This window comes from Grampus griseus (genome assembly GCF_964374135.1).
Source record: "Grampus griseus genome assembly, chromosome: 3".
Classification (NCBI taxonomy): Eukaryota; Metazoa; Chordata; class Mammalia; order Artiodactyla; family Delphinidae; genus Grampus; species Grampus griseus.
The window spans coordinates 91,469-105,950 of NC_139019.1; the positions used below are offsets into that span (position 1 = coordinate 91,469).

The 14,482-nt window shown below is 50.4% G+C and overlaps 1 protein-coding gene across 1 annotated transcript in view; it reads left to right on the top strand.

Moving 5' to 3' along the window:
• Positions 1 to 14,482, top strand: part of PLEKHG4B (pleckstrin homology and RhoGEF domain containing G4B) — a gene marked incomplete at both ends in the record, with an annotated part of 57,223 nt that overhangs the window by 13,215 nt on the left and 29,526 nt on the right. The window contains one exon of the mRNA XM_082652006.1: positions 7,681 to 7,878. Coding sequence (XP_082508132.1) covers positions 7,681 to 7,878 — 198 coding nt within the window. The remainder of the gene's footprint in view (positions 1 to 7,680; positions 7,879 to 14,482) is intronic.

The window sequence follows — 14,482 nt, forward strand, 5'->3', positions numbered from 1 at the left end:
AACTCCGCTCCATCAACAGGCAGGGTGGGCCACACGGTGCACTGGCTGAAAGCAGACCCTGGTTTTGGAGACACGGGACGAGAAGACAGTTAAGTGCTAGGTGAGCGATCTGAGCTCGCCTGGATTAGGGAGGCCGAGACGCATTTGTGGAGAGTGTGAGGTGAGCTACAATGGCCCAAGGGTCAGGGCCCAAGAAGCACTGGCCGGGACACTGGCCGGGAGAGGAGCTTCACCCCACAGGTGGCAGGTGCTGCCGCCGCAGCCCAGGAAAGGCCCAAAGGTGGTGGCTGGATGGAGCGGTCCAGCTCCTGCTTCCCCAGCCAAGGACAGGCAGGTCACACCAATGTTGATCTTGTAAACCTCCCTTCCCCCAGGCCCTCCGCTTAGAGGCAGCTGCAGCAAGGCCGTCCTAAACCTCCAGTTCCCCGTGGATGGATGCCTCGCCCCCCCACCTCGGGATCGTCACATGAAGGGCCTCACTAGAGCTGGTTCCCATGTGCATCTCTGACTGTGGGACCCATCGGCACCTGAGAGTCGACCAGGTGGCAGGAGCTGCCGAGGCTGCTTCCCGCGGGCCTAGCGGTATTCCTGCCCCTTGTTATGAAACCCTGCTCTGGCTTCATAGTTCACTGAACCCTTAGAACCCAACTCCTGGACATCTGCTCAGAGGAGCCAGAATTTCACTGGAAACAACCGCCTTTTGCATCTGTCTTGACACCTGCAAGGGGTTTAACTAGAGACCCCCATCTGTTAGGCCCGCTGCTTCCTCTGCAGCCGGTAACCTTAGCAACGTTGGGGCGCTCTAACAGATAGCTGTGGAAGGTCCAGTTCAGGAAGGAAATCGCAGGTGTAGGAACCCTGGTTTACGCTCACTCAAGACCCTAAACCGGCAAGTCATTAATATCAGAAAAGACAGGGAGGGCTGGAGAGCCAACCGCAGCTCAGAGAACAGGCTCTCTTAGAGGCTCTGCTGACTGCCATGAAATTTAAGGACCCTTGTTTGAATATGAAAGAGCTAGGAATAGCATAAGGTGGTTCCTTCCTTAATTATTTTCAGTGACCTGAGGAAACACAGGCTGCTCTGTGGAGACACTGGGGCAGGTCCACGTCCAGCCCCCTCATTTCTTCAGATGAAGGTCCTGGTCCTTAGACTGAAATTTTCCTTTTGGGATTTTAAAAACACTTTAGGCCTAAATACAAAGAGTTGTTGTTTTTTAATACTAGCATGTTTATTTATTTTAATACCTTTGTTGTTAGTTTGATAGAAAAATCTGTAAGCAGTATTTAATGTTTAATGTAATGAATATTTAGCACTGCATTTTTAAAAGTTTCAAATTAGAGAGTGTTTTCTCATGCCTCTTCTCTGCCAGCTACACGCGCTGCTGGATCCAGAGCAGATCTTGATGGAAAACAAGGCTGCAGAAGTGAGACACAGAGTCCAGGGAGGTGCATGGCAGGAGTGGGGCGAGGGTGTGTGTGCACGTGTGTGCATTGTGCGTGAGAAGGAGATGAAGGTGCAGGGCACAGTTCTCATGGGTGCATGCGTGTGTGCACGTGGGCGTGTATGCATGTGTGCGTGTGTGTGTGCATGTGGGAAGGCCGAGGTACGGGGCGCAGTCCTGTCCGCTTGGCGTGCTCTGAGATTTGCTCAGTGCGGATTGTAGGCAGCAGGCTGGAATATGCGGCTTTCTGGGGCCTGCCCACTGGGACGTGCTGACGCAGACCTGCCTCTCTCAGGCTGTAGGAATTAAACACAACGGGCTCATCATCAATCTCGGCAGCTGTAAAGTTAGCTCCAGCCTCAGCCTCTCTCACTGCTGGAGGAGGGCGTGTGCCCACGAGGACAGGCCCTGGCGTCCACGGGACACTTCCTCCTGGGAACCTAGCCCACGCAGACACCCTCCTTGGCCCACTGGACGCTGCTGAACCCCCCCTCTCAGCTGCCCATCTCCCGTCCCAGGCACTCGGGCCCTGGCCCCTCTCAGCTGCCCATCTCCCGTCCCAGGCACTTGGGCCCTGGCCCCTCTCAGCTGCCCATCTCCCGTCCCAGGCCCTCGGGCCCTCGCCGCATCCTGTCCTCCTGCTGTGGGTTCCTGGATAGCACCTGGCTATCGCAGGAAGAGAGAAGGGATCCCTGGAATACTTCTCGCCCACAGCTGCCCCCTGCTTCCGTGGCAAGGCCAGCCTGGACCCCAGGCTTGCCTGTCTGCTTGCCCTGTGCTCCCGCCTGCATGTCCTGCCCCTGGATCTGGCCTCGTTCCCTGGGGTCAGATTTTGGGGATCCCCTCCCCTGCAGACTGTGAGTTAGTGAAGGGCAGAGTTTCCCTGGGCAGGGGCTTGCTGGCTGTGTTGGTGTGGACAGAGGGAAGGAGCTGGGCCAGCCGTGGGCATCCTGAGGACATAGCCTAGTATGGGAAGGGGGCCTCTGGCCAGATCACAGTGGTGTCCGTCACCAGCATGAGACGTCACCACGAGGCCCAGTGCTCAGCCAGGCCACCCCCAGGTCCTGAGAATTCTGGGTGGGACTGTAGCATCAGACCTGGGTCCCAGGTGGGCCAGTGTCCCTGGGCTTCAGGGAGGACAGGCACTGCAGTGAGAGCCATGCCCCTCCTGCACAGTCACCACCCTGGGCTCACTTATAACTGAGGTTTAAGAGGTGGCTATTGGATGGGCTGTGGAATTCAGAGAGAAAGGGTCTCAGCAGTCGAGGGCTCCCTGGAGCCCCCTCCCCAGCTGCTGGCATCCACAGTCTCCCGGAGGCTTCCTGTGCCAATTTCGTTAGAACGCGGGTCAGGAGAGCTAGACGTGTACCGGAGGCGGCTGCTCACCAAGGCCCGGGGCCCCTAAAGCTAGGCCAGCGGGATTTGGGGCGCACGATGCTTTCGGTGACCTCCGAACTCTTCCGGGAGCCTAGAGCGCGGACCTCAAGAGGCCAGGCGCTTTCCCTTCCCCACGCTTCCCTCCCTGTACAGGTTTGGGCTTAGAAGCATCTTCAGCCTCCACAGCCGGGAGGGCCACGAAGCCCTAACACACAGCCGCTGGCCAGTGGAGAGCAGGGCCGGGTGTGGGCAGGCTGGATGCAGCCAGATCTGGTATAGACAGGCTAGCACACCAGCCCAGCCAAGGGGACCAGGCTTCCTAGACAGGTTTCCTTTGACTCAAAGGTGGTTTCTGGGTCTCTGCACACAGGAAATCAGAGATGGCCATCGGGGCCCTGGACAGGACACCGGGGGCCGTCACTGGGCCCTTGCAGGAAGGAGGCCTCTGTTAAGAGTAGCTGAGTGGCTGTAACCAGGTCGGCTGCCCAGAGCAGCCCTCCGGGGGAGTGTGGGTTGCATGCCAGCCTCCTCATTCATGCCGATGGGGCTGAGAAAGTGGCCATTGATGGAAAGTGGGCCACAGGGAGGCCCACTGTGGGCACCCCTCCCACCCCCGGGGCCCCTGCTCGGACGGACTGCCGGAAGGGTTCCAGTGTCCCATGATGGGTACCTGCTGCCGCCCTTACAGCCTGAGTTTTCTTTATAAAATCTGGCCAAGGCAAAGGCCACAGTGGTGAATTTCTGGGGTGGAAGTGCCTGGCTGACAGGCACCCCAGCTCCGATGGTCTCATCCTAGGCTGTGCGCCATCCGGGGTGTGGCTGGGGGCTGGTCATGGGGATGCAGGAGGGGCCGACTCCCAGACGAGAAGGGGGCCCTTTGTGACCACTGCCCTCCCCCCCACCCAGCCACCCAGGGATGGTGCCTCTGGGACGGTGCCCCAGCCCACTTTCTGTTTGCTCTCTGCACCCTGACATCAGCACACTGTGGATTTTCAGAGCGAGGTGACATGACTGTGTCCTGGAGAAGCCCCCCAGCCTGGCTGAGGGGTGTGGACAGGACTGGCTGCCCGGTCTTCCCCTTACCCCATCTAAGACCGCGTCCTGTGTCCTAGACGCGCCCTACTGTCCCTGGGCGTGATGACCCAGACGTCAAGGGGTCACCCACAAGATTGGGCATCTGGGCTCCTTGGTCGTCAGGGTGGCCGCAGGGCAGGCGTCCCCAAGGTGGCTGTGCCGATGCCTCTGACTTCCTTGCACTCTCTGTCCCCATCGCGATGTGAGGGGCTGCACTGGGTCAGAGGCCAGCGCATGTCTGTTCAGGATAGTGGGCGAGGGTCTCGGAACTTGGTCTGTGCGCCACCTGCTGGGGACCCTCTCTATCCAGCACTCTGTCGTCTTGGGTGCCTTCCCTGGGGTGGCCCCTGCAGACCCTCTCCTGACGTGTGCGCTGCCTTGCCACGGCTGCAGACGGCCTGCGGCTCCATCCTGGGTTCACACCCTCACTCATCCTCAGGGACGCTGCACTTGAATTGAAACGTGAGCACCGCACAGCGGACCAGCCTCAGCTGCATCTCTGCAGCCAGCCGGCCCCTGGACGGGCACCCTGCTGGTCCCTCGCCCGTGCAGCTGGCATCCTTCAGTCAGCACAAGCCTCCAAGTGAGAAGAAACTCCGTTTGCTGTGACATTTGCCTGTTGCTTGCCCCCGGGAGGGAGAAGCAGGTTGTTTCCAGCGGGCATCTTTCCCGAGTCCCTGCGACCGGCCGCCACTAGGCCCCAGCCTCTGTCTCCTCTCCTGCAGCACACGCGAGCTTAGAGGGTCACGGGGCGGGCCTGTGCACCGAGACTGCGTCCTCTCCTGCAGGCGCAGGGCAGGAGGAGCTTACTGCCACGAAGTCACTCTCATGTCACCCCAATTTTACTAAACTTAGCGGGGGGAAAAGAATCCTTCGTCAAGAGTGAAGCTTTACAATGTTTCTCCAGATGTAAATTTTCTGTTGTTAAAAGGAAAAAGCAGTTCTGCTGTCGGCCAGATAACACAGGATTCTCAGTGCAGCGGAATGGTAATCAAATGTCTTCACACCAGTGCTGTCTCAGCCATCCCACTAATGTGTGTTCACACTTGTCACAGTCTAAGGCACGGTTAGACTTATGATCAAGTAAACAGGCATAGGCCTACGCTCTGAAGCCAGCCATGTCCGTATGTGCATTTGCTTCAGACGGGAATCCTGAGTCGTTTCAGAAGTCAGCCCTTTCCTGTCTACTTGGGATGATTTGCTGGTTTGCCAGGTTTTGGTGAATGGGTGAGTTGTACCGTATGGAGAGCGGGGCCAGGTGGAAACAGAAATGCTCAACGGACATCCTCCCTCCCTGTGTCCACTCTCCCTCCTCTGCCTCTGCACCCAGAGGCCTGGGGACTATTTTAAGGATTTGCCCACTTGGCTCCCTACTTACCTAGGTGTACACACACACAGAGACACCCCACAAAGGCACACACATAGACGCCCGCATGCACAGACACACACACAGACACCCCACACGCTCACACACAGACACACACACACGCACAGCCCAGCGAACATCACGGAAGACGTTGCTAAACAGACAAATGTACCAGATGATGGAACTTCACCCTTTACGATACTAAAACAATGTTCTCTTTTTAAGAATTTCTTATGGAAATCTTTCTGAAACATACTGTATACTTTGCTGTTTTCTTAAGCAGAATTGAATGTATTCAAGGTAATGTGGTTTTGCTATAATGTAATAGTTCCTGCCTCTCTGCTCTCAGGCTCCTGTATGTCTGCTGCCGCCTGCTATAATTTGTGTGCAAGTAGGAACATTTGCCTATACCGAGCACGCCAGCCTGGGGCACCCTTCAGGCTGCAGGGTGGTTCGTGTCTGTTCTGGGCTGCAGGCCCTGGATGTCCACCTCCGGTCAGGTAACCTGGCTGGTGCATCAGAACTCTCTTCCCAAGGACAGGAGTGAGCCCCGTCATCAGGGTGGCAGGGGGCTCCCACAGCAGTTCCCAGAGAGCGGCGACAGTCGGACAGGGCTGCGCAGGCAGCGCCCTCGGGCACGCGAGCGCGGGAGAGTCTGGAGGAGCCGCTCCCTTGGCTTTCCCGAGGCTTCCTCGACTGACCTAACCTGGGAAGTGGCCTCTCGGACGGCAGGCAGCTCCCCTTGGGCAGCTCTTGCCAGGACCAGGCTCCGAGTGGGGGGACCGCACAGGGCATGGGGGCTGGTGGAGGGGTGTCCCCCAGGCTGAGTGCGGGCCCAGACCCCGTCACCACGGGAACCGAAGGGCAGAGAAGCAGCCGGGGAGGCCGTTGCTGCCCCGTGGGTGACCAAGGCTGTGGGATCTCAAGGAGCGTTCCCTTCCCCCCGACACTCCAGACCAGCTCCGTTCAGTCCCTGGACTGACGTTTGTCTGTGGCGCAGGTGTGATTTGAGTTCTTGGAAGCCAGAGCGTGTGGCACTTTGGGGAAGAATCAGTATTTAGAGAATTCCTACTGACAAGGGAGTGGCCCTGTCTGGCGGGGGACAGGACGTGGCAGGAAGGCCTGTGCGGGCCTGGGGGCCTCACCAGGCTGACGGGGAGGTGGAGGGCTTCCAGCCTCAGAACCGACCCTGCAGCACACGGCTCCCACCTCCCGCCTCCCACCTCCCGCCTCCCGGCCCTCGGTTCCCGGCTCCCGGCTGCCGGCTCCGGCTCCGGCTTCGGCTTCCGCCTCCCGCCTCCCGCCTCCCGCCTCCCGCCTCCCGCCTCTCGGCCCTCGGCTCCCGGCTGCCGGCTCCGGGTCCCGGCTCCCGGCTGCTGGCTCCCGGCTCCCGGCTCCCGGCTCTCGGCTCTCGGGCAGCACAGATGGCTTCTCTTCGAGTCCTCATTTACTGCAGACTTAGAGGATGCACTGCTTTATTTTCAGTTTCCTTGGGAAAGTATGATTAGCCATTCAGAGGAGTCTCAGACAGTAATCATTGCTCCTTTAAAAATCAATTACGCAATTTTAACCTCTTTGGCTTTTAACTGTTACTTATGGCCTTGCATTTCCTCTCCAAACAAATAAACCTTATGGCATTCCTCAGGAAATGTTACATCTAAAAACAGAATTAAGTATTTTTTAAACTAAAAGCTCTCTGTCTTTATATAAAAGCATGTTGCACCAAAATTTAAAGGGAAATCAGATACCAATGATAGCTGTTTTTGGAATGACTGAATGAGTACAATTCTGGGATTATGATGCAGGATGCCCTAATGGTTTCTATTTAAATTTAAAAAAAATCATCAGTACAAGTAAAATGTATTTCCTAGGATGAACTTCTTTTCTGAGTATAAAATGGCATATGGACCAGCTCTGTCCTCCCCACAAGGGCCCCCCATTCCCTATGCAGAGCCAGGAGTGCTGGGGAAGGGGGAAGCCCCTGAGAAATTCCCCACGCTCCACGGAAGATCCTAAAAAGCATCATTTAAGGTGCATGTTTCAGAATTTGATGGGATGGAACTTATGTCAGACCAAACTTGGTGGTGCCTCCCGTGATAACAATGACAGCCGTCACTCACAGGCATTAGATAGGGTTCCCCTCGTGGGCACAGGTGTCAGGTGTACCCGTTACAGACATGAGCACTTCCTCAGATGCTTCTGCTCTGTGACAACGTGAGGACCAACCGATCCTCCCCGACAGGAACTCTTCTCTGTGCTGGGGATTCGCCCATACCTCCTGTGTTTCACAAAGATAACTCACGTCCCCGGACATACAACAGGTGCCTTCACAGTGGACACCTCAGTGCTAGCCTGTGAAGGTGTCCAGTGCACCTGTCTTATTAGATGTATTAAATTTCGCAAACCTCTCTTCCACCTCAGGACCTGGAATCCCTCGACACCTACATACAGAACACGCTCTCTGCCCTCTACCCACCTTCTGAGGCCACGGCAGCCACAGTGCTCTGGCAGCTGCTCAGCGTGGCCGAGAAGCTCTACGGTGGGGACGGGCTGCGCTGCCTCCTGGACTTCCTCATCCCAGCCAAGAGGGCCCTGCAGCACCTGCAGCGGGAGGCCCGTGTGAGTACCTCCTCGGGGATGGAGCCCGTGTGAGTACCTCCTCGGGGATGGAGCCCGTGTGAGTACCTCCTCGGGGATGGGGCCCGTGTGAGGCCCGCCCGCTCACTTTTGACTAGGGAGAAGAGACAGGCAGGGTTTTAATCTGGTAGCTGGAAAATACCTCATCTGAGCCGTAGGGATTTTAGATCCAGGGGAATACACTGGTGAAGGAAGCAAAGGAGGAGGATATGCTTCTGTGCGTTTCAGACTAATCCAGGGGCTAAGCGGACATCCTTCAAGTGAGCATTTGTTGATTTCTTTCTGAAAGAAAGCAGGGTATTATTAAAAACTAAAAATAAATTGTAGTCTCAGCCATTGTTTTGGTAGCATTTAAACACATGACTGGGGAAACCGTCCCATTTTCCTCTGTTCCATTGGTCCTTTGGGCACTGGCTCCGCTTACTCCCTTTGGCTTCTGGCTCCACCTTTCCCTGGTTCCAAATAATTGGTGAAATAAGGCCTATGTCCCAGAAACAGGGCTTCTCAACCTGCCAGTGAGCATGGAGCCCACCGTCCGCAGGCTTCTCTCTGGTGCCCCAGGGGACTCTCGCTGCAGTCTATGTACGAAGGGACTGAGTCCCCCTCCTGAGTGGTCATCTCAGGACGTACAGGAGCAGTTCCAGTAACACAGACAGACCCTGCTGAGTGAATCTCTTATGTGTTTAGTTATTTGGAGGATATTTTTATTGTAGGTTGTTTCTGAGGCCGTGTTAAAACTAATGACAGCCACGTTGCAGGTGTGTTGCAGTGAACTGCTGCAGAGATTCATGGCGAGATCTTAAAAAGTAAGACCTTTATTAATCAGCACCTTCTACTGCTCCATTCATATTGAATTAGGGCTTTTGGAAAAACTACCACTGGGCTACTTTGATTTCTTAAACTCTTTGAATGTCTTTTAACTGAGTGTGGTAGAGAAATGACCATGGATATCCTCGATTTAATTCTTGGTTTGCAGTAGTCTGCCTAGAGGGTATTTCCTTCATGATTATGTACCTTTTGCACATGTAAAGGGTGTTTATTGATAGGGACGAAGCAGAGAAATTTGCCTGTCAGGAGATAAAAGCAGCACACACAGCCAAGCTGCGTTAAGTTGGATCTGAAAACACTTGCTCCCTTTCAAAGGCGTGTCTTGAAGAGCTTTTCTGAGCTAATGTTTTGTCTTCTTTCTTCTAATACTCTTTTTCCTTCCATTTTAACAAGTCATCACCCTTTCCACTTCCAAACTGCTTATCTTCTGAAAAAGCCATATGAATAATGTTACTCTTTAATATGATGCATATTTATAAGTATTTAAAAAGCATAAAATGAAATTTAGGGACAGCCTTACTATTTTCATATTTATATTGCTTTTTACTTTTTAATTAAGAAATTAAAATTTGATCATCTGTATGACATCGGAGAAAATGAACTTATCTTGACAACTGTGAATATAAAAATACTTTAGTTAATGTAAATTCAATGCACTTTTTATTCATTTACCAAGTGTCATCGAAGCATGTGGCTTGGAGATCATTATTAATCATATTAATTTTAAGATAAGTTTCTATGTTAACCTGAGAGTTCGATGACCACTATTTTCCCATCCCTCTGTAGAAACCAGACAGGCTTAAAATCACTGGCTGACTTATTTGTAACTTTGTTTCATCACGGTTTGTGTCAAAAAAATGCTTGGAGAAGTTTAAAGAAAAGTAATCAGAGGGCTTCCCTGGTGGCGCAGTGGTTGAGAGTCCGCCTGCCGATGCAGGGGACGCAGGTTCGTGCCCTGGTCTGGGAGGATCCCACATGCCGCGGAGCGGCTGGGCCCGTGAGCCATGGCCGCTGGGCCTGCGCGTCCGGAGCCTGTGCTCCGCAACGGGAGAGGCCACAACAGTGAGAGGCCCGCATACTGCAAAAAAAAAAAAAAAGAAAAGTAATCAGAAAGATATAAAACAGAATGTTTCTACAAGGGGCAAGCAGGGGCAAGGGATTAGAACTTAAAAAAGGAAATCAAACGGAAATCAGAAAAGGAGAAGGGAATAAACAAGATAAAAACATGGAAATAAAAGTACAACATATATAATAACAGGTTGAAAATGGTAGGCCAGCAGAATTCTAACCAAGGATCATGGATGTAGCGATGTTCATAACAAACTAAATACAGTAAAAGGCAAATGCATTGATAGGGCTAGAGGACCATTCGATAATAATGCTGCTAACAACCAGGAAGGTGTAACAGTCCGTAAACTAACAACACAGCCTGAGATGCTTGAAGCATAAACTGAGGGAATTACAAGTGGGAGATTTCGCCTCCCTCCAAAGCAAAGAGGAAAAGCAGCCACATATTACTTAAGATAAACATCTGAACACGGTATCTCTCTCTGCTAACGGGCATGCGCAGAGCGCTGAGCCCAGCAATTTTAGAATACATATAGTTCCCAAGCACAGATGGAACCTTCTCCAAACTTAACCAAGTTTGATAAAATTCTAGCCAAGTTTTACCATTAGAAGATATACATTTATCTCAAGAATGTATACAATTAGAGAATATTAAAGAACATACATTCTTAAGCATTCATATACATTTACCAAATTTGACCAGAATTGACCATTAGCAATAACATGGTAACAAATACCAAAGAATTGATTTCTTAAGACCACAAAGCAATAAAGCTAGAAATCAAGTTCTTAAAAGGCACCCTTCTATTTGGAAATTTGTAAAGGTACTCCTAACAGAGAACCACAAAGGAAACTGGCAAAACAGAGCTGATGAACACGTGAGTCGTATTTCCATCTAGGATGTAGAAGTGTATGAAAGACCTTTACTCTTGCCAAAACAACAAGAAATTCTGATATGAACCAAACAATTACACCTTCCTTTAAAGCCATCCAAGACCTGTGGATACACAAAGAGCTAAAAGAACTTAACCGTGGAGTGGCAGTGCCTTCCTAAGTGAGCAAAGAGCAGAAGACACGTTCATCCCTGGGGCGAGTCACTGAGGCTTCAGGGAGGACGGGCGACGAGCTGCCAGAGAAGGACCGTCTCTGCTCAGACCAGGAGGAACCGGGCTTCAGAGACCTCAGGGCTGGAGCACCAGGTTGGAGTCTGGAGGAGCCTCGAATGTAACGATGATCCTCTCCACTAACCCTAGAAATTCTCTGACAGAATAAGTGGAGACCGAGGTGTGGGACCAGAAAGCAAAATATATCAAAATCTTAAAATCACACAGTTTCAAAGTGTGATTTCCAACTCTCACGGTCTCATGGTCTCATGGTCTCACGGTCTTAAAATTTTCGTCTCATAGTTTTAACATGTCCCAGTTCAGAAGTCCAGCAGCAGTTGGTACCAGGCCTCCCTGGATGGAGAGTTGTGAACCCAACCACTGGAGCACTTGAAACAGTTGGTAAACCGAAATTTCTGAAAGTTGAACCAAGCCTCAAGCAATGTAAATTTTATAAGCTATTCTTGGTGGCCAAGAGAGTCGGGGCTGAGCTGAAAAGTGAAGAGATACCTCACTGCACTCCTGGAGAGTTTAAAGCCACAACCCACCCCCAACTTGCTCTGTTTCTAAGTGCTTTAAACCGATAAACCCTTCATCCTAGCTGTCTAACAGAGTAAAGCTTTCCTCTTTCTAAAAACTATCAGCTTTAGGCAAAAGTTCAGGCATAAAATTTAAAAATTACAAAATGTGCAAAGGCACCAGATTATCAACCCATAAAAAGGAGAAAAAATTGTCAATAGAAAGAGACTCACAGACTACCCAGGTTTGGAATTATAAGGCCGATTTTTTAAAAACTATGATAAACATATTAAATAATCTACAAGTAAATATGGATGAAGTGGATGAAGAATTTCAGGAACCATTTGGAAACTGTAAAATGAGGACAAAATGGAAATCTTAGAACTAAAAATACTGTATCTGCAATAAAAAAAAAAACTTACTGGATGGGACTAATGCAGACTGGATGCAGCAAAAGATAGGATACATGATTTGAAGACATGCCTGAAGAAACGAAGCAGATGGAAGCACAGAGAGGAGAGAGAGGAGGGGAAAAGGTGAGCAAGCGTTAGTAACTTACGGGAGTATCAGGTCAGACACATGTGCAAGAGGATTCCCAGAAGGGGAGGAGTGAGAAAATAGGGCCGAAAAAATATTTAAAGAAATATTGTTGGATAATTTAACAATTTGTTAAAAAACACAGATCTCACACATAGATCCAGGAAGCTCATCAGACCCGGAGCAGGATAAATACCAACAGAACAACACTTAGACACATTGTAATTAAATGCTGAAAACCCATCATCAAGGGGAAATCTTAACATACAGGGGCAGCGATAAGAATGATGGTGGCTTTTTATCAGAAGCATTGGACTTCAGAAGACAATGGAAAAATATCTTTAAAAAGTTAAAGGAAGAAAAGTCAACTTAAAATTCTATATACAGCAAAAAATATCTTTCAACAGGAAGATAAAGTAATGACATTTCCAGATAAATAAAAGAGTAGACTAGCACAGATGCTATGCAAGAAATGCTAAAGGGAGATCTAGAGTCTGAAGGGATATGGTATCAGGCAGAAGCTCAGATCTACAGAAAAATGAGCACAAAGAAAGGTTAAATTTGTAAGTGTGAATTTCTTTTAAAAATTAGCGACCACACACACACACAAAAAATTACTGACCACTTAAAGCAATATATTGTGGGATTTATAACAAATGTAGCAATAAGACATATGACAGCAAAAGCACAAACTGCGGAAGGGAGTAAATCGAATTATAGCATTTAGCATTATAGCTTTATAATGCTAAAGTTATAAATTTGAAATTATAGCTTTAGCATTTCTTGCATAGCATCTGTGCTAGTCTACTCTTTTATTTATCTGGAAACGTCATTATTTTACCTTACTGCTGTAAGGTTCTTACATTGTTTTAAAATAATAAACTATTGCTTTAAGATAGACTGTGATAAGTTAAAGATGCATATCGTAATATTGAGAACAACCACTAAAAATAACACAGATAGGTATAACTAAAAGTTCAATAGAGGAAATAAATGGAATCTAAAAAATAGAAGAGGAGATAAAAGGAAGAACAAAGGTACAAAGATAGGGCAAATAGAAATTTTATGCCAAGATGATAGATTTAATCCAGCCATGTCAATAATTATATTAAATGTCATTAAGTGAATTTAACATTCCAACTAAAATACAGAGATTGTCAGACTGGAAAAAAGGCAAGACCAACTAAATGCTAGTTATAAGAATTGCCCTTTAAATGCAAAGACAACCCAAAGACTGGAAGTAAAAGAATCAGAACAGACAGACCGTGTGGTCTGAGAAATGCAAAGCAAATGACAAGACACAGATTTTTCTTACTAACGAGCAGAAAAATAGACAGGTTAGTATTCAGAGCAGAGAGAGTTCAGTACGATAGACAAGGTGACGCTCTTCTCATCGTGGTGAAAATTGAGATGACCTCTCTGGAAAGCAGTTGTTTTAATGAATGCAGAATCTTTAAATTGTCATGCACAATTTGACTCAGAAAGTTTAGCCACAGCAAGTGATCTAAAATGCAGGTCCAGGGCTTCCCTGGTGGCGCAGTGGTTGAGAGTCCGCCTGCCACGCAGGGGACACGGGTTCGTGCCCCGGTCCGGGAAGATCCCACATGCCGCGGAGTGGCTAAGCCTGTGCGCCGCAACTTCTGAGCCTGCGCTCTAGAGCCTGCGAGCCACAACTACTGAGCCCACGTGCCACAACTACTGAAGCCCATGTGCCTAGAGCCCATGCTCCGCAACAAGAGAAGCCACCGCAACAAGGAGTCTGCTCGCCGCAACTAGAGAAAGCCCACACGCAGCAAGGAAGACCCAACGCAGCCACAAATAAATAAATAAATAAAACAAGCACAAGAGGACATGCGTGACCTCAGCGTGTTGTGCTGCTGGAGGCCCGTGCGTGCAGGTACAGGGCAGTTCTGCTTGTTCTACTTCCTTCACTTTGGAAACACCCCCAATTAGCAAGATAGAAAGGAAACCCTAAAAAGTTGGAGATAAAAGGTGATGTTGTAGCCCATGGCAGCCTTAACTGACTGCTCCGGACCTGGGTGTGTAATTCTCAGCCCTGGCTGAAACATACAGACACTGAGGAGGCAGCAAGTTGCATGTGGCAGCCAGACCCCATGCACAGAGCTCAGGCCAAGGGCACGTTGGAGAACACCTAGTCACCATCTGGGAGGCTGGTCAGTCTTCCTGAAATTTGAACAAATATGTTCAGGTGCTTCTGGAGCCTGGTAATACGTTGTTGAGCGGACCACCTGGGCACCATCCTCTGCCACAGGGTCAGGGAGACAGGACCCCAACAGGCAGATAGTTGGGACAGTGTTCCATGGACACACGCAGAGGGAAGCTCGTCCCGCTGTGCCCAGTCAGGCCCAGGAAGGTCGCCTGCCCCCTTGCCCAGGACAGCCTGGACAGTGGATGGTCTGCACGGAGCAGCAGTGTGTGAAGCTGTCAAGGGCCCAGGGAAGCTCAGCAGTAGTTTTCACATTTAATCCACAGCCAAGCCCCTGTTCTGGCTTTTCCAAGGGACCAGAAAA